General features: G+C 39.9%; 1 protein-coding gene across 1 annotated transcript in view; it reads right to left on the bottom strand.

Annotated features, from left to right (window-relative positions):
* LOC113684572 (uncharacterized) overlaps nt 1-22,675 on the bottom strand; it is a 39,253-nt gene that overhangs the window by 12,852 nt on the left and 3,726 nt on the right. Inside the window, exons 3-23 of the mRNA XM_089183317.1 lie at nt 22,063-22,635; nt 20,753-21,319; nt 19,821-20,387; nt 18,667-19,221; nt 17,400-18,008; nt 16,313-16,882; nt 15,317-15,892; nt 14,594-14,848; nt 13,849-14,160; nt 12,816-13,183; nt 11,945-12,155; nt 10,387-10,944; nt 9,334-9,888; nt 8,193-8,765; nt 7,008-7,568; nt 6,089-6,652; nt 5,037-5,603; nt 3,803-4,381; nt 2,540-3,082; nt 1,469-2,038; nt 25-597 (exon numbers count right to left, since the gene is read on the bottom strand). Of these exons, the coding sequence (XP_089039443.1) occupies nt 25-597; nt 1,469-2,038; nt 2,540-3,082; nt 3,803-4,381; nt 5,037-5,603; nt 6,089-6,652; nt 7,008-7,568; nt 8,193-8,765; nt 9,334-9,888; nt 10,387-10,944; nt 11,945-12,155; nt 12,816-13,183; nt 13,849-14,160; nt 14,594-14,848; nt 15,317-15,892; nt 16,313-16,882; nt 17,400-18,008; nt 18,667-19,221; nt 19,821-20,387; nt 20,753-21,319; nt 22,063-22,635 (10,806 nt within the window). The remainder of the gene's footprint in view (nt 1-24; nt 598-1,468; nt 2,039-2,539; nt 3,083-3,802; nt 4,382-5,036; nt 5,604-6,088; nt 6,653-7,007; nt 7,569-8,192; nt 8,766-9,333; nt 9,889-10,386; nt 10,945-11,944; nt 12,156-12,815; nt 13,184-13,848; nt 14,161-14,593; nt 14,849-15,316; nt 15,893-16,312; nt 16,883-17,399; nt 18,009-18,666; nt 19,222-19,820; nt 20,388-20,752; nt 21,320-22,062; nt 22,636-22,675) is intronic.

Genomic DNA, 22,675 nt, shown 5'->3' with positions numbered 1-22,675 from the left:
ATGGCAAAAACGGAAGTGACTGACCTTTCCTGTTAGCTACCCTGGCAGCAGTGGAAGATACAGAAGATGACAATTCAATGAACGTTGGAACCCTGAAAATATCGCCGGGATCCTCAACAACTGCTCTCAGTGTTTGATTGTCATGGTCTTTCCCTATGGCAACGATGAATGGGAGCGCTCCAACATCAAGGAGCAACTTCTTAAATTTTTCCAATGGCTCTTCATCTTCGTCTGATGTCTGTCTCCCACCAGTTATCAGAATGACCTTTCTTTCAGCGTCAGATTCTGTTGCATTTTGAAATAAGTAAGCCGCCTCTTCCAATGCTCGATACATTTTCCTAGAGTTTCCAAGGAAACGTGTCCTATCCACGTTTCGTTCAAATTCTTGGACAGTGTTGTAACTACCCAAAGGTATGTTAATTGTTGCAATTGTGGAGTATGCTATCAACGCTGCGGTGGATTTTCCGGGAGACACATTAAGAGATCGAGCCAGTAGTTTGATAAACGTTTTTTGTTTTTCAAAGTTTTCTCGCCCTGTCTGGTCTGAGGCGTCTAATAGAAAGAGGACTTCTGCCTTTATATCAAAGATGGGCAATTCTGATGAAGTAAAAAGAGAGGTAAAAGAAATAAACAATTAAACAAGTAAGCACCTAAAATTTTGTAAACTTAGTCAATGAGAGTTTTATCTCTTTTGTGTTGTTTTTCATTTCTGAGTCAAGAGATACCGGTGACCCGTAATCTAAATTAGATCTTTGATCAATTGGTAAAGAAAATTGTTCTCAGGCAGCCGCTATGTTTTTAACATAGTCTAACATTACTAGAACAATGTTCATACACCGATTCGGATGAAAAGAGTTCAGAAGATGGCACCAAAGTGATAAAGATTTTTAAGGGTTCCGACCTGAAGTCCCTTTTAGTAAGGTTTTTTAGCACATGCAGGTGTAGCATGAAATTTTCATCAAACCACTCGAAATCTAGTAGTAGTAGAATCTTACAAAATAAATTAGTTCTGAGTTATGTAAAGTGTACAGGAAGGAAGCTTCAATTTTGAGACATTGTTCAAGCTAAGCAAAAAAGAAAAAAGATAATTTGGTTTTTTCGACTGAGCTACCTATTGTGTAAATTGGCCACGGTAAAGAGTCTGAGTTTTCGGGCGCTAGCCTTTCGTCATTCGTTCTGACGACGTTCTGATGCTCGAAACGTCAGCTCTAGAAGCTCTTTACGGTGGCCAACTTACATTTTCAACTAAGTTATCAAAATCAAGTCATCACCTACTCAGCACCACAGTTTCTTAAGAACCTTAACCCTTAATCAAAACAAATTTTGAGTGGATTCATATTAAACTGTACAGATACAATTGTTGACGCAGGAGGTTTTAGTTCAACTATTAATGGTAAATATATTTAATTTTGTTGAGCCGAACGAATGTCATCTTCAGGCTGCTGCTTATGTTTTTCAAACTACTCACCGAAAAAATTAACAGCGTATTTCACAACTGGCTGCACCTCATAGCGAAGGTCATCAAACAGCGCCACGCTGAATATGTCATCTGAACTTTGAACCATACCAAGCAGATCTTTGCGATCTATTTCGCTTCCAACCGAGACAACAATGTTCTTGATTCCCATATTTCTCAATGGCTGGGCAGCTATTCCAATTGGCGTAACATCAGGACTTCTGGGCTGCCTGCCTGCTGTGAGTAGGATAAGGATTTTTGGAACTTCTGAACGTGCTTGGCGCATTAAGGATTCCGCTGTCCTTAGAGCGCGGTCGATACGTCGGTCACCCCCTATCCACGGCTGTCTATCAAGCATGTCGTTGAAGTTTGTTTCCGACTGATAATCATTGAATTTGACAACGGTGCGAGTGGTGTTACCATAGGCGACAACAGTCGCTCTGGAATTTGTTGGTGAGACATTGAAGTACTTTGCTAAGGATTTCACAAAGTTCTTTTGTTTATCAAACCCTCCTCGGTCAACAGAAGTTGAAGAGTCCATAAGGAAAATGATATCTGCGGAGATATTTGCTGGTTTTGGCTCTAAAATGGGGAAAAAATCGCAATCAGTCATCAATAATATATGTATTGACAAAGTCATTATAATAATGTTTTACGCTTCATACAGTAGTAACTTACATGAATAAAAGCTATCAAGCTATCATGGGGTTGGTATACCAAAATATGTGACATAATGTCACCCTAAATACCCTCTCAACAATTTTTGATAACTTCTTTGCTGGCAAATCTAAACTTATGGCGCAAGAAGATCAGTAAGTATTCCTAACCCTCCGCGCTTGACGTTCCAGAATTTTAAAATACTTTGTACCTGCGATATCCCAAAGGGGTACCTGAACTCTCCAAACTACAAAAGTCGAGTTTTGGGGTATGAGATTTTGAGATAATGATTGATACTGGCTTCACTAATAAACAAAAGTAATCCGTCTTTAAATTTTACAAATGTAGTATTTGGTGATCTGAACTTTGAAAGTCATTTTGCAGGAGCTTTGCAAGGGAAACCTCCCACATAATGAAAGTACTTACCACTAGTGGTCTTGATCTGTCTTGCCATTTTGTAAACACGAGACTGAAGGTCGTTAAAGGAGGGTACCGGTAAAACATTTTTTAATGTATCTGGATCATGTCCAATCGCAACGACAAATGTGTGAGCACCAATTTTATCTAATGGCTTAACGGCGTTTTCAAAGGGAATGTTATTTCCACTTTGTGATTGCTTTCCACCGGTCACGAGTACAACAACGTGAGGTACACCTCTCCTTCTGTCCACCAGCACTTTTGATGCCTCCTCTAGAGCGCGATCGATTCGTCTCGAACCACCAAAGGACTGTGCCTTATCTACAAGCTCATTGAAGTCTCTCAAAGTGCGGTACTCATTGAACGTTACTTTCGTATCGGGAAAAGTGCCAATTAGTATTACAGCGGCTCTGGAAGACCCAGGAGCAACATTTAACACTTTTGCCATGGATTTGACAAAGTCTTTCTCTTTTACGAAGTTTTCTCGAGACACAAAACTGGAGGCGTCCAACAGGAAAACGATGTCAGCATCGACGTCTAGCGTGCGATTTTCTGAATGAAAAAAAAAAAAAACGTTCATCTGTGGTAATATTGCTTGGAAAGAAAAACGTTGAATCTGTGGCAATGTTGCCTAGAAAGAAGTGATAACTGAGTACATAGTGTGTCACTAGGGAGACGTTGGAAGAATATCTAAAATTTTGCGAGGACCTAGTTAGATTTTTCAACATGTCAAAAAATTGTTACATTTTACACGTGAAAGTTATCGTTTTGACTCAAAAAAATTTTACTTTCCTAAGCTCGCTCATCATTCGTATGCACTACTCCACCAAATTTTTTTTCAATTCAATTCAATTCAATTGAGTGTTCACATCCTGTGAGAGATTATCAGTTATTCAATTTCAGCTCTTTTATGATTCGCTTTTCGTACGTTTTCCTCACCGTTCAACTAGCGAACATCACAGAAAACTCCGATTGATATTGCAAAAAAAGGGCATGAAAGATTATGCTTCATTTAAGCTAGACGTAAGCCTAAGAAAACGTTCAAAGAACTTAGCGCGGACCAACATTTATCATTCTATCGTTGTTCACAATTTTCTAAGTTATTCAATCAACAAGATCATCAATGATTAACTGAATTTTGATAGGCTGACGTGTGATTAGAAATTCGTCAATAAACAAGTGGCCCAGTACCCAATAAACACGTGTGGTTTTCATCTCTTTGTTATGCTGGGAATTATTATTTAGTTCAGATAAGCAAAACATTGTTTTCACCTGTTCTGCTCACTATGTGCCTCGCGATTTGTCTCGTCCTCGATGGAGAAAAGTCATTAAATTGCGATACCCTCAGCACGTCTCCAGGCTCCTCAACAATAGCGCGTAACTCTTGACTATCTGGCCGTGAGCCTATTCCAACAACAAAGACACTTGTACCATGGTCCTTAAGCGGCTTAACGGATTGAGGCAATGTATTTCTTGGAGAGCTCTGACGTCCTGCTGTCAAAAGAACGACGATTTTAGGGACGTAGGAACGGGCAACTTTTACCATATCCACACTTTTTTGCAAAGCCTTGTCCATTCTACGTTCGTACCCAATTGGGTAGAGTCCTTGTAAAGCTTGCTCAAACATTGCTGGGTTTGGATGATCGTTGAATTCGATTCCAACCAATGCATATCTTCCATAGGTTATCGCAGATCCTCGGGTTTTTGCAGGACGGAGATTAAGGGTTTTAGCCAACGACGCAACGAAATGTTTCTCTTTCTTGAATTGCTCTTCACTTACTTCGGAGGAAGAGTCCACAAGAAAGATAACATCGCCCGTAAAGTCCATTGGTACCACTGGTTTAGGTAATTCTACATTTCATGATGCGAGAAAAAAAGTGTTTATTACCTCCAGTTACTCTAGTAACTAACTGGTGAATTCCTGTGTTAGAGATACTGCACACTAACGAGACACTTTTCATACATAATACCCAGTGCAGGTAAGGATTTTACGAGTAGCACTTTCACTGTTATAATTACAAAAAAAATTCAATGTAAATCATTTGAAATGCTTAAAAGAGAGAGACTATCAATCTTAAAAACCTAAAAGAGAACTAGATTTAACACGACAAAATGATAAAAAAATAGACAGAAAATGAGCGATTTTTCGGTTTCTCTCTATCGCATTGGATATTGCAGCAGCGGCTTACAGAAAAGATGAAAAGAGCAACACTATTTAGTTTAATATATGGTAAAAGCGATGTTCTCTTCTCTCTGTTTACTTTTCGAAAAAAAAGATCTTAACTTCTAACACAGGAAAAGTCGTTTGCAACGCCTTGATGCAATATAATTATGTTTGAAAAGTAAAAGAAGCGGTTACGTTTATCCTGCATCGGTGTTCAACTGATGTAATATATAAATTAACAAACATGACTGTATGAGAATGGAATGAGATGAATGCGAAAAAATAGTATGAAAATTATTTGATTTGTTCTATTACAATATGCGCCGAAAATAAAAAACTTACCAACTCTTCGGAAAATCTCCACAGCCATTGAATCATTTAGATCTTTGATCGTCGGTACTTTGAAAATATCTTCTTGAGAATCAGCCAGCTTTTTTAAACTCAAATCATCAACGTCCTTTCCGAAAGCAATGACGTAGACTCTGGCTCCCGTATCGTGAATCACCTCCGCGGCTTTGTCAACAGCTTTCTTGTGTCTATCAGTGAGGTCGCGAACACTTGTAAACATAACGACAATTCTCGGGATTGATTGAATGGCATCTCTTAAGACATCAGCGGCATCAACCAGCACTTCGTCGATTCGGGGCGAGCCTCCAATACTCGTTGCTGTGTCTACAACACTCTCGATGTCATTTAGAGACAAATAGCTGTTGAATCGTAAAAGCTTTTCCGAATACCGACCATAAGTGATAACAGCGGCTCGAGATTGTCCGCGTCTGACGTGAAAGGATTTCATAATCGACTTAACAACGTCTTTTTGTGTTTGGAAGTCGTCCCGGCTGACAGGGGATGACGAATCCATTATGAAAAGGATGTCAGATTTAAATTCAGGTGGAATTGGTCTTGAGCCTAAGTGAAGAAGCGGATGATATGATATTACTTCAATATGTAAACGCTACACCCAAACGAGTGTCATATTTATCAGGAGCCTGCTATCTTAAGGCTGTTGCTAATGGCAGAATGTGGTCACGGTGTCTCACCTTATCAGATCTTGATTTCTAAACATGATTTTGTACGTCAAAAGAAATTTACAGTTTTAACTGAAGAGGTAACGATTTGCCACACTCATTGCTGCAGTTACCTCTTAAAATTATTAATCTTTAAAGGAAATGAAGACACTTTCTCAGCAACACTTTTAGCAATCAGAAATTCAACGTGTGGCTAACTAAAGTTAAACAAACTGGCCTTCATTTCTAAGTAAATCAAGCTCTAACATTGATTTCAAACGTAAACATTCTATGCTCTCATGAAATGTTCTCTAGAATACGAAGCTCTGCTTATTCCAAGGTTCGAGTGCACGGGCCGAGTATAAAATAAATTCAATCAGAACGTACCATTTATAATTTGATCAGCAACAGGCTTTACTTTGGAGGCGAGTATGTCAAAGGAAGGCACTCGAATGATGTCATTCCTCCTAGAAACAACTGGTTGTAACTCGGATTCACTGACTTGAGAACCGATGGCTACAACGTATGTTTCTGCGTTGATTTCTTGTAATCTTTTCACGGCCTCGTTTAAGGGTTTACCTCCTCCAGCTTGTTTACCAGAGGTAAAGAGGACTACAATTTTCCTCACCGCTTGAGGACGTTTGTTGTCAAACTTTAAAGAGGCAAACTCCAAGGCGCGGTCCATTCTACGCGTTCCTGTTAGAGGTGCGAGTCTGTCAAGACCACGGCTCAAGGACTCAGGTGTTTCCAGTGTTCCAAGCGCCATCTTTAGGCTGGGAGAGGAGGCGTAAAGAATTATTGCCACGCGAGAGCCACGTGACGAGAGATTGAGAAAAGCTGAGAGATCCTTAATAAACTCTTTCTGTTTGTTGAAGTTGTTGGTAGTGACTTCAAACGCAGAGTCGATCAGGAAAATAATGTCAGCCTTGAAGCCGGGTGGTATCTTTTCTTCTGCATAGCAAGCAAAGACAGGATTGTGTCTCGGATATGGATGATGATCTGGCTAAAGTACTATTTCCTATGCAACATGATTTCTTTCTTTTAATTTAGAGCAACCAAATACTTTGAAAATAATCACTATCGAGGTATGAGTTTTTTTAAAATCCATATATATCATTCAATAAATTTAATAATCCAAAAACAAGAAGAATTTACGAACTTGTGCTAGGCACGACATAATAGCAACGTGCAACCCTTGGCTTGTGGACACCTTCAGAGAACACATACAGACGTGGCTTGTATTATCGCTCATTTTATTCATATTGGTATAATCCAAGCTTCATATTTCATGAGTGATATAACCAACCTTTTATGTGCCTTGCAATCGGTATGACCTGCGGCTGCAAGCTGTCGAAGGAAAATACTGAGATAACGTCTTCTCTTCTTTCCACAACTGCAGTCAGCTCTGGATCTGGATTTGGTCCAATAGCAACAACGAATCTGTCGACACCTTTCGTCTTCAGCCGTTGCACGGCATCCCGGAAAGGATTTTCCACGTTAGATGTATGTCTTCCACTTGTTAGTAGCACTAGTACCTGACGAACGTTAGGCCTACTCTCCCCGAATAGCTGAGCTGCCCTTATTAGCCCCCTATCAATTCTTCTACCCCTTTGAAGCCGTCTAATTCCATCGAGTAACCTTTGAAGGCTTTCTTCGTTCTTAACGACATCGAAGCGTGCTGCCAGTGTGGCGTAATCACTGTAAGAGATTATTCCCACGCGCGTCTTGTCTGACCCAAAATTGAGCTGTTTCGCCAAGGAAGTAACAAAAGCCTTTTCCTTCGTGAAATTGTCCTCGGTGACGCCACTAGAGGAGTCTACCAGAAAAACTATATCCGCGCCTGGACTTTTTGGTACGTCTGTTTGATCTGTCGAGGAATGTTCAAAGAAAGAAAGTCGGTGGAACAGTACGAGACCGTTTAGTTATTTACCGTGACATTACACGAACAGTCAAAGCATAATGTGGATCTTTCGTATAGTGTAACCATGCTGATTTGACGAATGAAATGTTCTCATCTGGGACAAGTCTAGAATGGAAATCGGAATCCTCGCTTTGCTTAGGGAAATTTTCGCATAGATAAAATACTGGATTAGTTATATGAAACAACTCAAAATAATTATTTATCCAAATTTTATTTATCCAATGCATTCATGACATTGCTTTATTTTACCTGCGTATCTATGTGGTAGGTAATAGTTTTCTTCAGATAAAAACGTTACCTTTCTGGTTCGACTTATCTTTCTAATTTGTATGACCAACTAGTTACTACCCCTTAGCAAAAAGCATTTTAATGTCGGGAATAAATTAGCTTGGAGAACTAACCGAACTTCAGCTAACTAATTGATACGCTCCAGACAAAGCTGGATAAGCTATGGTGAATTGCAAAGTATAGTTTTGACTTAAAAGGTCAAACAGGGGCTAAAAAGCTATCCATGAAAATTAAGGTGTGTGAGATCTAACAACTTAACAATGGGTGAAAAAGCCAGCATACCTGTAATATTCTTTATATCCTTGGCAATTCTGATTGAATTCCTTATCAAAACGTTGAATCCAGATACAACGATAGGCTCTCTTGTCAATGGTCTCAGTTCCGTCTCATCCACTCGCTGACCAATGGCAACCACGAACAATTTTGCATTATGTGATCGTATCGATTCCACGGCCTGATTCAAAGGCGGAGCTCCTACTTCTTGAGTATGCCGACCCGCAGTTAGAAGTATGGCGACTTTATCAGCCGACGGTCTAGCTGTGTCCAAGACAGATCCTCCCTCGATTAGTGCACTGTCCAGACGCCTTCTACCTCGAAGGAAAGGCAGTGTATCGATCCTCCTAAAGAAAGATGACGGGGAGGCGTAGTCTGTGAATCTGATCACAGTCCTTGCAAAGTTGCCATATATTACAACTGCAGCACGTGTTTTTCCAGGTTTAAGGTTAAGAATAAAGGCCAATGATTTAACAAAGTTCTTCTCTCTGTTGTAATTTTCTTGGCTCACGTCGGAAGATGAATCAACCAGAAACAAAACGTCAGCGTCAAAGTCAAGAGGTAAAACGGATGTTCTGGTAACTGAAGAAAAAAAAACAAAACAAAAAAAACCACCAATCTTCATATTGAAATGAAAAAAAGACACTTTGAATTGAGTAATTTTATACGAAGAAACTGGCTATGTATGCTTGAGTATGAATCCGGAGTAGGTTTTAAGTTGTCAGGTTTATTCTTTTTGTTACTAATACGATATGGTTTCATAAAAATGTGAAACACAGAAGAATTTGGGCTCTGTTACATGCCACGATTAAGAGTGTGCAAATTGATATTTGTATTTTTCTCCTTGGTGTGCTACATTTGGGTTGTGCTGCCCTTTGTGAAGAAAGTTTTCTTATAGCAAATGTTTGCCAAAAATGTTTCTTCATAATTTCACCGAGATCATTTACAATTTGTACAAAATGAAAAAAAAATGTTTAATCTTACATCAATCATGACATTCGTGTGCTGGGGATAAATGGAGCCTGAAGAGGAGATTTTTGGGGCAACAAGAATTGGAAAAGCATCTCATCCAAGAGGAATTACAGTACTTTAGTCGATTCATGCCATGGGAACGGAAATCAACTGCTTACTGGCAAACAAAAAAGCTTACCTGTTCTTTTGATAATTTCATCAATGATGTATTCAGTCTTCCATGTGAGTTCCGGAGGAGTTCTCATGGTAAACATGTCACGTGGTTCGTCTATGATGGGAGTTAACTCTTCTTCATCTAAATCTGATCCAATAGCGATCACGTATCTATCAGCACCATAGTCCCTGAGTACTTGGGATGGAGACGTGAGGTAGAGCTCACTCCCAGACGTAAGGAAGATGATCACCTTAGAGACATCTGGTCTGGATTTTTCCAGGAGAGAGGCGGAAAACTGCAAAGCCTTGGCAATATCCCTCTTTCTACCTACCCTTCGTGCATTGTCTACTCTATTTTCGATAGCAGCTACATCTTGCGGCGACGAGAATCGAACAACTTCAACTGAATCACCTCCGTAATTGACAACAGCAACTCGCGATTTATCAGTGGACAAGTTGAGGGAGCGCACCATGGATTTGATGAAGTTTTTCTGCCTGTCATAAACTTTTTGTTTAACAGTCAAGGAGGAGTCCATTAAGAAGACGATGTCTGCGACGAAGTTATTGTAAATTGTAGGTTCTGAAAAGAAATGTGGATGAACGTAATAAAGAAACTTCTCGTGGGGTTTTTCGAGATCATGTTTAGAGAAGAAAAGGAAGATTTTTTGACAGAGTAAGAATTCTTTGAATCGGCTTATCTACATTTCTTTTGCCTGTTAAGCTGATAAGCTTTTTAGGCAGTCCTTACACTACTACCAAAAGCTCCTTCTCATCAGGGTAATTTTCTGCGTTTTTTTAGACAGGTGCGTGGTCAACAAGATCGTTTTTATGTCAAATTTCATCAGCATTACCATTTCAATTTTTCCTTATTTAAATTTGTACATTTTCATTTTAGACGTGCAGTTCCATTGCGGAATGGTGTGGCTTGAATGACTATATGATCATTCAAGTGTTCATTAATCCGTGGTTATCAATTTCTCTCTTAACAAGCAGGCGAGTGAAAGGCCTAATACATTACCACTGATAAAGATTACCGCCGTAAATGATTTGGAAAAGCCAACGAACTTTTTCTACTTACTGTCTGGCATTTGAGAGACGATCTTTGTTATTTCATTTGATTTTCTGCGTAGGTCGGAAAACGATGACACATTGTAAACATGTTTCGGCTTCTGTACAATCGCAGTGAGTTCTTTGAAATTAGGTCTTCTACCTACAGCAATGACAAGTAAGTCTGCATTGTTCCCGAAAATTCGTTGCGCTGACACGTACAAGTCTCTTGATAAAGGGTGTGTTCTTCCAGATGTCAACAAAATGACATTTTGACGGACAGAGGGCCTTGCCTCCCTCAGCAATTTACCAGCATCTTCCAAAGCTAGATCTATTCGACGTCGCCCACCAATGCGTTGTGCACGGTCGATAAAGTTTTCAAAAGCGGGAAATGACTTGTAGCCATCGAACTTGACCACAGGAGAGGGAAAGTTTCCATATGTTATGACTGAAGCTCTAGACTGACCCGAAGGAACTTTCAAGGAACGTGCCATGGATTTGACAGCTTCCTTTTCGTACCCGTAGTCGCTCTGTGACACCTCAGAGGACGAGTCCATTACGAATATAACATCAGTTTTAATCATGCCATCTGTAGTGAAGGAAAAAAAAAACAAAAGATACATAGTATAAATGAAGGAGAAGCGATTGGAGAAATTTTATCTTAATGGCATACACAATTTCATGCAGGTGGGAAATTGCGGAATCATCGTATTCCTAAACCGGGCAGGACCCGTTTTTGTTGTGATTACTTATCTGTTGGAAGTTGCAAGAACTGATAAAATCGCTGATAAAGAAATTCTGAATTCAAGTCGTTGGCTATCAAAACTTCATGAACATAAAAAACGGGTTACAATCGAGAAATACTGAATTTAACAGGTTTTTTGTCGGTCTTAAGTTTTCGCGGCAAATAAGCAGATGTATGATGCATTTTACAGTTATGACTTATGGGCTCCACCAGCTCACTTAGTTAAGTCTTTCTTATAGACTACAAAAAAACTCAGTTAAGCAGGTATCCAAGCGTAATACGTGAGAATGTGATTTAAAAAAGCAAAGGATCCTCCCACAAGTGGAACAATGGGTTGTTAAATTATCAAAAGCCACTTTTAGTATAAATTTGTTGGTAGAAATTTTCAAACTGAAATTTTGTGTGCGCCGACATATTGGATCGTGTCACGTTTCATACTTAAAACTGTATACCGAATTGGAGGTGGCCAGTGGTGAATATTTACCTTGCCGCGAAGCGACGAGGTATTTATCCACTGCTAGCCACCGGCACTGGGATGAATATTTTTAATTATATACTAAAACGTGAGATATTGCAAAAAAGGATGATTTTTACTGAGTTATTCCTACAACGATCACAACATTTTCTGTCGCAAACACCGCGCCGAGGAATTGAAATATTTCAATCTGTCAATATGTCAATATATGTCAAAGATTGATACATATTTATCTTTGTTTCCAGTTCACCCAATACTTTCAGTTTTTGTTTCAAGAATTTTCATACCGGGAGATATTTCATCATTTTAACGGAATTTGTTCCATCAATGGAGGCTTCATGTAATACGACCTCATGTTATGTGACTTACCAACGGTCCGCGTGACGATTTCATACGCCAGTTGCCGGTCAATTGAATTCAGACTCTGGAACATTTGTACCAGGAATACATTCTTTGCGTCTCGAACAACTTGTCCCAAGTCCCGATGTTCAATGTCTTTACCAATTCCTAACACGAAAGCATCTACACCGAGCCTTTGAAGGGCTGTACTGTACGAGCTAAGGGGTTGTGCCCCATTTTGCTGATAATAAACGACAGAATTCAATAAATCATGTCGTGTTTAAGCAAATGAGAGGACCACTTACAGATTAAATTAATGCGAAAGTGATGAGAAATGGCAAGCTTTGCCCAGGTCGTTGAATGACAAATGATGAAACAAGCTGGTGCAGAACCAGAACCTGAGACCCTAGTCAAGATTTGAGCGCCGAGGTTCACCAATTACTTGCTGAGAACTTAAGGCGACACAGAGGGTGGTTAGGTTTCGAATTGGTGAGGATTTTCCTCATCTAAATTTTTACTCTGTTTCAAGTTATTGAAAAACTGAATGAAGCTGAATTGGTTCAGTAAAATACACGATTACCCACAAGAAGCGTCCCGCTTTATACTTACTGAACTCCTAAAGAGGAACAGCACAGCATACTATGGACTAGTTCTCACTAGAATCCTTTTTAGCTCGTAAGTTTTGTATTATATCAATCTTTTAAGTGGTTTCGTCTAAGCTCCGCAATTGAAGTCGAAAATTTTAAATCTGCAGTTTGCATAAACAAAAAGTGCACGGATCTAACCCTTTGCCATTGAAACAGCCTGTCTGACAAAATCCTGATCAGGAGAAAAACGATCTGAGAACTCTCTTTCATTGAGAGACTTCCTTGCCACATAATAGCTTTCATTATTCTCTTACCTCAATCTGTTTTCCGGCCGCAACAAGAAGTATGATTTTAGGAACATCCGGCCGAGAATTTTGCATCATCCGAACTGCTTCTTCAAGGGCGCGGTCGATTCTCCGTCTTCCTCCCATTGGTTGCACCGAGTCTATTTCTCTCTGCTGTGCTTCGCCATTCATATTGTTGTCAAGACCGTACACCACCCGAGGTCTATTGCCATAAGTTATAAAGGAGATTCGAGATTTGGATGAAAAGGAATCTAAAGTTTTTATCAAATTTTTCACGAGGTCTTTCTGTTTTTCGTAATTGTTGCTCGAAATATCAGATGACGAATCCACCATGAAAAGTACATCTGCTCCTGGGAAGTCAGCTGGTAGTTCTGGATCTGGAAAAACATATTCAGAAAACCTTCAACATATTTTAGTTGACAAGCGAAAAGAAATTATGAAACATTTTTTCAAGAATAAAAATGAAAATTAGCATTACAGAAAAGGGTATTAAAAGCAACAACTCTACAAGAGTTGTCTCGTGCTTCGAGATGATTTTGCGAATGCATACAAAACCTGATGTTGATTTGGTTGGTTCTAACATTCTAAGAGCTCGATTGAGGCTCATTTCGAAAACAAAGTTAACCCAAATTTTGATATAGATTACTGCGTGGAGAGTAGAGATAAGGGCTTTATTTCAGGTACGTATGATTTTAGAACGAGAGGCAGGTTGCCAGTTTAACCTCTGACCGAGAGTATTTTGCTTTCGAGCAAGGCAAGACACTCCATTCCCTGAGTGTCTTACCCCACAACAAAAAGGCTGTCGGAAAACTCTGCTACCTCAAGGGTAATAATAAAAGCAGAAGCTTCCCATCCGGTAACATAAGCATCATCTGGTGGGGGATTTTTGGTGTAGAATAGCCTTTTTACTTTGCACGGTGGCTCAAAACTCAATTACGGAGAACGTTTTTCTACTTCTGTGCTAAAAGGCTCTCAAAGACTTACCAAGTTAAGACCTGCGCATTAATTATAAAGGTGGTGCAGAGTCAGTTATGTTATCTACCTGTATGTTTGCTGAGTTTTTGAGCCACAGGCAACGCTCTTCGCGAAAGACCGTCGAACGAGGGAACCGAAATCACAAAAGCCTCGTCTTTCACAGTCGGAAGAAGTTGATTCACATCTGGTTTGTCGCCTATTTTGGCAATGAACACTTTAAAACCGTAGTCATGCAGTGGTTGGGCTGACAATCTCAGGGATTGGTCTGGGGACAGTCGACCTGCTGTGAGAAGTAGAACGATTTTTGGAACTAATTGTCGGCTGGTGTCTATCAGCTGCCTAGAAGCGTACTCAAGGGCATAGTCAAGACGTCCATTCCCTGTAATAATAAAAGTACGAGACGAAGATTATTCAGTCTTCATAATTTTCGTGAGAGGTGGTGGATAAAACTACGTTTTGTAAACCGTGAGTACCTACACAACCTCGACAATTTTTGTGTACTCAGTTCATACCTAACGAGATGAATTGTTCCGCGGCAGATATTACTGAGATTGTTCCAAACTAATTTCACAGGCCTCATTTGATGAGCCCATCCAGTCATTATAGAACATTTAGTCATATCCTCGGCTCCTTGGAGATATCATAACAAGAATTCAAACAGCTTTTATCTGTTCCTGACAAATTCATTCACTGCCGGATTGCAAAGAAAAGATTAACATACTGTGGCTTCTTACGGAATGAGAATTTAGATCTCAATGCGTTCAACGAGACAGCTAAAAGGTAAGACGTAACCCTAAGTAAAACCACCGTACCACCAATATAAGAAGCTCCATCCACAGCACTGTTAAAAGTTTGTAGTGTTTCATAACTGTCGTACTCAGCTACAAGGGTCGTAGTGTAACCGTAAGTCAGCACCGCTGCTCGCGTTCTACCTGAGGATAACCTCAAGTAACCTGCTAAGGACTCGATAAAATCTTTTTCTTTCTCGTAGTCTGCACGCGAAACATCGGCGGAGGAATCCATAATGAAGATTACGTCAGCCATAAAGTCACGCGGGATATCTGTATCTAAAGTGATAAAAAACACGTTTGAACATGCGCCTCTTTAATTCATATCAAACATGTAAATCTATTGCTGTGATAAACTGTTGGGAAACGGTCAATTAAAATGGTAATACAACATCATGGAATGAGCAATGTTTTTCGTGTAGTTGGAGCTGCTTTCCATAATTCAGGTTTAACAGCCATGGTAACGTAAGGGTACGCAAAAAAAAAAAACCAAAAACGAAAATAAAAAACAAACAAACTCAATGAAAAAACCAACAGCAAAATAGACTAATCGTAGCCATTTTTGGTTCCTTACATTCCTTCCATGGAAATCAGAAGATTAGCTTTCTCGATTAGTCATCTTGACTACTGGTAAATTCAAATGATTAAATTAATTAGGAACTGTATTGTAATGTCTAGATCGATATGGAGTTGAAATTAAGGATGGTGTCAGTTCGTTATCAGTAGAAAACAAAGCCCATTCGTTACCTGTTCTCTTAGCAATCGCTTTCGAAATTGAGCAGGCCCGTGGCAAAAGGTTATCAAGTGAAGAAACGCTGAAAATGTCCTCTGGCCAATCAACAGCGGGAAGAAACTCATCCTTATCGTAGTTGTTACCTATGGCGACGATAAACGCTCCATTTCCAGCATTACGAAGTGTCTTGAAGGATTGTTTCAACGACAAGGCATCCTGTATCAGAGGTTGTCCTCCTGTCAAAATCACAACAATCCTTTTCTGGCTGGGTGAAACTGTTCGTAACAATTGTTCTGCAGTGTCGATAGCAAGGTGTAACCTGCGAAGTCCACCCATGTATTGTGACTTATCCACTGCTTGCTCGAATGCAGACAAATCTTTGTAGATATCCGTCGGCCGCTTTTGCGACGTCAACGAGCCATATGTGATTATCGCCGCTTGAGAGCTGTCTTGACAAACGTTAAAAGATTTAGCCACGGATTTCACAAATTCTTTTTGGCGTCTGAAATCCAAGGTTCCGATCGATGATGTCGTGTCCACGAGGAAGACTATGGTGGCTTGGAAAGTCTTGATCACACAGAGATCCACGTCTCGAAAAAATAATAGAGTGAGAGGCAACGTAAAAAAGTGAGTTCTTCTAGTTTTCCTTAATCAGACGGTATATATAAACTTTGAAGGAAAAGGTTCACAGAAACGGTTTATCATAGGAAGAAAAGGACCATCAAATAAAACAAAGCAATCACAAGACTTCAAACAAATAAATATTTAGGGAAAAGTCACATTTTGTTTGCAAGCAAAAGAATAAGGTCAGAGAAACCTTATGCAAAACATTTGAAGGCTAGCCTAATGTAGAACGCAAGTTTTTAAATTCCTTTTACAAGGAAAGTTGATGGATAATTCGACGAAGTTATCACGAGTTACCTTAGGACGCTTGAAATGAGGAAAAAGATTAACTTAGTGATGTGCAAAAAAGACATGTTGAATCTGATCAGATAAATTAATCTATTTACCACTTCTGTTTGCAACTGTAGTGGCAATCACTCTGGCTTGAGACTTCAAACTTTGGAATGAACCAACTGAAAATATGTCTTTGGGGTCTTTAACTATATCTTTAAGTTCTTTAGGATCTGGTTTATTGCCTATAGCAACAACATAAACCTTGTCACTCTGATCTCTCACGGGTTTTGACGCTTCCAGTAAAGATTTTGCTCTCGGGTCACTTGGGTGTCTTCCTGCAGTTAACAAAATGACCCATCTAGGGATACAACGCTTGGCTTCGCTTAGCAAACGGCCTGCGTCATCTAAAGCGAGGTCCATTCTCTGAGTCCCTCCGATGTACGATGCTCTGTTGATGACGACGTCGAAGACTGTCAGCGAGTCATAACCGCCGTATTTGACTAATACGTCAGAGCTTTGGCCGTAAGTTATGACTGCAGCACGCGACTTTCCAGGCGCGACATTCAGGTATCTAGCAAATTCCTTGATGAAAGATTTTTCTCTATTGTATTCATCCCGCGTGACATCATTGGATGAGTCCAAAATGAAGATGATATCAGCGATGATATCTGTTAGTGGTCCAGCTGAAATTAAAAGATACTCTCTTGTGAATATGAGATACTCGATTGCTTTTAAAAAATGACAGAGATCAATTATTTTACGCCATGCATCACACGCTTTTTAGGTATTTACAGGTTTTAAGGACAATAACAATAGAACTTCACAAAAGTTCGATAATGTGATCCCTTTAAGTACCCATAAGAGAGGATCATCTCTCTTGCAACCATTCTGACATAGAAGATTACAGACGTATCACCATCGATATCACTACCGAAACATTAAGGTAAGCAACAAAGATTGAAGAAGCCGAAGGGACTAAAGAAATGTTTCTGCGTTTACTACTGCTCATCATTGCTACGTTTATAGATGGTCTGTCTCAACTGTATTCAAACTAAAAAGAATTCGTTAAGAAAGCTTGCGAACAATGAAGTTTTGGAGTTTTTGCATACTTTTAGTTGGACCTGAGAGACGAAATGCAAAGTAACAGGCAAATAGATGAGGAGATTATGACTGAAATTACCCGAAATTTATAAAACTTACTTGACGTTTCCACGATAATTCCTCCAACCGTCGTTTTTCGGGGCTCCAAGTCGTCAAAGGAAGTCATCCGGAAGATTTGCGCTGGCTGCTGCACCACGGGCCGTAGCTCAGAGATGTCGGGCTCCTGGCCTATTGCCACAACATAGTTGTAAACTCCTTTGTCTAAGAGAGGAATTGCTGCTTCACCAGGTGTTTTGCTGCCAGACTCTCGAGATTGCTTTCCGGAGGTCAACAATATAACTATCTTCCTAACCCAAGGCCTAACGTTGGCCATCATCTGAGATGCTTTCTCAAGAGCTCGGTCTATTCGTCTATTGCGCCCCACAAAAGGCGCTTTTTCAACTGCACTTTCAAAGTCTGCTCGCAGTCGTTTGATGTCGAATTCGATAACCTCAGACGCGGCATTGCCGTAAGTTATCAGGGCTGCGCGCGAGTTCCCTGGTGAAACATTAAGGTAGGTGGCAAGGTATTTGACAAACTCTTTTTCTTTACTGTAGTCTCGTGAAGACACAGAAGAAGAGGAATCCATGATGAAAATTACATCTGCTATGAAGTTTAGCGGTATTTTATCAGGTGGTGTACTTGGAGTTGGAGTTGGCTCCTTTACATCTGTAAGACAGAAGCATTCGATAATTATCATAAAAAGGGTTTGAAAATAGTTTTACCCTTTGTTGCACAAGACAACTCGTCCTATTACAAAAAGCACAAACGTATAGAATGCTATCTTATTGGTATCACATGATGTAGCGGTATTACCTTTGGGAATGCTGTGTACTCTGATCACTCAAACGTTTCGAAGTTATTTGAAATGTTGATCTAAACATAAATTAATATAGAATCCGGCGAAATGAAACAAGGTTGGATGTTGGTCTTGTGTTTTTATAGTTATTGACTAGAACCCTTTATTCCTACACTCCTTGGTTTTGTTCTCAAATGGTCCCTGATCTAAATCCTTGTCTATCGTGTCCTTGTTTGGGTATGGAAAATCTTTCTCTTCTTTATTTCTGTTTGGATCTTTTGATCTCTTTACCCAAGGTCGTTACAACGTTTTCTCCAACTCTTTTGAAATTCGATGAAGCTGCACAGCCGAGCTAAACTTCAATAAGGATTTCGTTGCCCAAGCTCGAGTCAAAGTAATCAATTAAAGAATAAAAATAAATAGAGGAAATCACTCTTTTCTTAATTTACAGAAATTTGTTCAACAAAACAATTCTTAAACCACTCATATTGTGAGTTATGATTAAATATAATGAACTTGATCGCTCACCGAAGGAAGAAATTATATGTTGCGAAAACGACTTCTGTTTTCTGGGAAGATCGACGAATGACTGTAGTCTTAAGATGTCTTCTTGCTTGCTAAGAACCAAATAGTCCCTTAAATCTGGCAGAGCACCAATGGTAACCACAAATGACTTCGCCCCGACAAGTTCCAGTTGTCTACTTATGTCTTTGATTGGGGTGCCTGAATCTCGCCTCCCTGAGGTAATGAGAACTGTTATCCTGGGAATACCCGGTCGTGCCCTAGAAAGCAGCCGAGCTGCATTTGTCAATGCTGTGTCGACCCGCCGCCCACGGCGCAAATAGGGCGCCCCGTCCACTGCGACGTTAAACCTTCCCAGTGTCCTGTGGCTATTGAAGTCCGTAACCTGCCTCGTTGTGCTACTGTATACTACTAAACTGGCCCTCGTGGCTTGTTCTCCAAAGTTCAAGGCCTGGGCTACCGCTTTAACAAAGTCTTTTTGCCTGCGGAAGTTTACGACGCCCACACTAGAGGACGCATCAATTAGGAAAACGACATCTGCTATAAAACCAGGTCCTGGAACTTAATAAGAAAACGAGGTTATCCAGGTTCAGTTGACACATAGTTTGTTCACAAATGATAAATACTTTGGTTTCTTAAGTTGGCAGGGTGGCTTTTAGAAGTTCTTCAGGGAGAATTACATGACTGAATGCCACAAGAGAAGTACATTTCTCCTTAAACATGTACTTTAGGAGTATCTTACAAATCCTACTTCTCTAACTGTTTTTGCGGGTTGTAAGTGAAACCTGTTCTTTGGAGTCGAGGGTAATATTAACTGTTTCTCATTTCTTACTTTTTGAAGTCAGTACACGCAATAAAAAAGATGAATATGGTATTGCGATGGGATAGGGAAATATTTTTAATTACAAGTGGAGATACCTTTTACGGTGAAAAAGGGAATTACATAAGATGCTTAGATTGAAAACAGAATAATTTTCTTAGACGTTATACTGAGAAAGCGGTCACCGATTTTATATATACTAAATTTCCCTAGGTCATCATAATAGGTTGGTTGTTAAGCACCAGTCCACTCAATAGCGACAACATCTTCATGGAGATTTTGCGGTAATAAAATATCGTGTCTCGCCCATTTGACTCTTAAGACAACTTATGTCTCTAACCTTGTTGTAGGCTCACGTATCTCCCAACAAAATGGATTTCAGACTGCAAATCCATGAACGAAGGTAACTTTTTGATGTCATCAGAACTGCTCACCAGTTCCTCTATTTGGCTGTTGGCCACTGAGGGACCAATGGCAACAACGTATATTAGCGCACCTAAGTCCGTAACTCTTTTGCTGGCGCTTTTCAATTGGTCAAGTGTACCCGCATGAGGGCCTGATGTGAATAGTATCACCGCCCTCGGTGCTACCTCGTCATGATGGCGGAACATGCGGGCTGCCATCAACAATGCCTGGTCTATCATTCGACGTCCTTTTATTTGACTGGTTCTGATCATTGCATTTATAAATTTGTCGACATCCGAAGAGTCCTTGAATTGCACGGTTGGACGACTGTACTTGCCGTATGTTATCACACTTGCGCGCACCCCTTCTTTAGAAATCTCGAAAGCCTTTGCTAAGGAAATGACAAACTCTCTTTGTCGCTTGAAATCCATCGTTTCTACTTCTTCAGAAGTGTCCACAAGGAAGACAACGGCAGCATCTTTACTCAACGGAGTTGAGAAATCTAAATAAAATTATTGGAAAATGGTTATAAGGGACGTGATTGACTCTAAGTAAGAGGTTCATCGAGATCTTTTGTCAGCTATAAGGAAGGAAAATCACAAAGCACAAATTTACATTTCGAACTTAATTCCCCGTTATTACGGGAGGAAAAAAAACCTATTTTGGGTCAATGAAAAGCCCGTCAGTTTTAGGATTTGATTAATCTCGCTGACTAATCCTGATTTTCCAAGAATTAAAACTGTTCATTCAATGCCCGTTATATCAAGTAACCATTGCTACCAGGCGTCATAAGATTTAAAAATCCTATTTATTTCGTACAAACGAAGCGGTGGCAATTAACTGACTTACAGCATTTTTCAACCTCACCTGATTTAACTCTGATGTAACTAGCTGCCGGTGGAAGGTATGGCTCCAAGCTCTTATAAGACTTGTCAACGATGAGATTATCATTTTCAACAATGTAGTTTAACGTTGAATAATCCACCCCATCACCAATGGCGATTGCAAAGATACTGACGCCTTGGTCACGAAGAGCCTTGACAGGGAGCCGTAAGTTGGTGCCAACATCCGCCAGTTGTCCACCATGGGTTAGAATAAGCAGAATCTTGGGTACCAAACGTCTGGCTTGCAAAAACGTTTGGTTAGCTAGCCATAATGCTCTATCAATTCGTTTCTGGCCTCCAACGTAAGGGAGTGAGTCGATGGACCGATTCATTGCTGCGTTAGTTGTACGCGTCCCGAATGGTATGGACAGCCGTGCACTGTTTCCGTATGAGATGACACTCGCTCGAACATAACGAGGTGATATTCTGAATTGGTTTACAATTGTTTGCAGAAAGTTTAATTGGTCTCCATACGTTGCTCTAGGGATAGCTGAAGATGAATCTACTAGGAACATTATATCGGCTGTGATCTCCAATGGTGGAATTGCATCTGAGAAAAACAAATAACAAAATTTAGGACCTTATGTTGGTAAACCATTGAATTTAAAGAGGGAATCTTCAAAGTGGCGAGCATATATAATAGCACATCATGGAGCTCCCCAAATAACAACTTATGATCATTTCACTATTAAGCCAGTTTATAGCAACGGAATGGACAAAATATGTCACGGTATTGTTTTGTAGAACGGGGCAAAACACGAACAGAAAGTGGAGCCGAAAAATGCTGCATGTTCAAAACCGTGGTTTTATTCTATTTTTTAGACTTGATTTTAAAAGCAACATAATATCAATTTCATCGGATCTTTTTTATTTAATGGTTTGGCTTGGAGTCTTTCTCGACTTTCAGCCAGGCCATATTCGACTGATTTTAAGACAGACTGTAGGATGTTATTCGAAAATTAAAAGCCAAAATACTATAAAAAGAAATAAAATTGCGGCAATAAATCTTTTTTGCGTTTCCTCCGCAAAAATAAATATTCCGTTGTAGAAATTGAATTTTTCTTAAAACAAACGAGACGCATTTTATTTATATGCTATTTCATAAATATCGCCTGCAGTTCAGAGGAAGAAAACGAATCGAATTTCGCGTTCAGATAAGCCCCTTTCCCTTTGAAAGCCCCAGACGTATATAATTTCAACGAGAGCTTATTAGAACAAATGAACATTTGTTTTTAACCTACCTCACCGAGAAAACAAATGAATAAATTAAAACGTAAAATGAAGCAAACTCACCGTAGGTGTCTATTCGATTAACAATACGATATGTCTGTTGGAGTAGTAGTTCAAAAGAATCCACGGTGAATACATCTTCTTGTCTTCTTGCTAGGAGTCTGAGTTCTTCAGGGTCGACGTAAGTGCCAATCCCTATGACGTAAACGTGAACGCCTAAGTCATGAAGCGGTCGGACAGCTATGTCCAGCGGTTTCGCATCATAGTCGTCAGTCTGCTTTCCATCGGTGAGGACAAATGCAATTCTGGGCACAGCTGGACGAGATTTTGAAAACACCTTCATGGCCATTGCCAGTGCTTTGTCGATCCGCGTCCTGTTTCCTAAATACTCCAGGTCATCTATAGCAGTGTTGATACTTTGCTTATCGTTGAATGTGTCAAAATCGAAGATGAGTTTTGGGTCGTCGCTGTATATGATGGTACTGATTCTGGCCTCAGTAGGAGAGACTTGAAACACATTCGTGAGATCTTTGACGAACTGTTTTTCGCGATTGTAGTCATCAGGTCCAATGCTTCCTGACGAGTCCATTATGAACACTACATCGGCTTTATTTCTGACGGAAGGCGTTCCTTCGTCTTTCCATGAAATGAAGCAAAGCAATATGAAAATGAAGGT

The sequence above is a fragment of the Pocillopora damicornis genome, chromosome 9 (genome assembly GCF_964200805.1).
Source record: "Pocillopora damicornis chromosome 9, jaPocDami1.2, whole genome shotgun sequence".
Lineage (NCBI taxonomy): Eukaryota > Metazoa > Cnidaria > Anthozoa > Scleractinia > Pocilloporidae > Pocillopora > Pocillopora damicornis.
The sequence above is the reverse complement of the archived record's forward strand: the minus strand, read 5'-3'. Positions and strand labels throughout refer to the sequence as shown.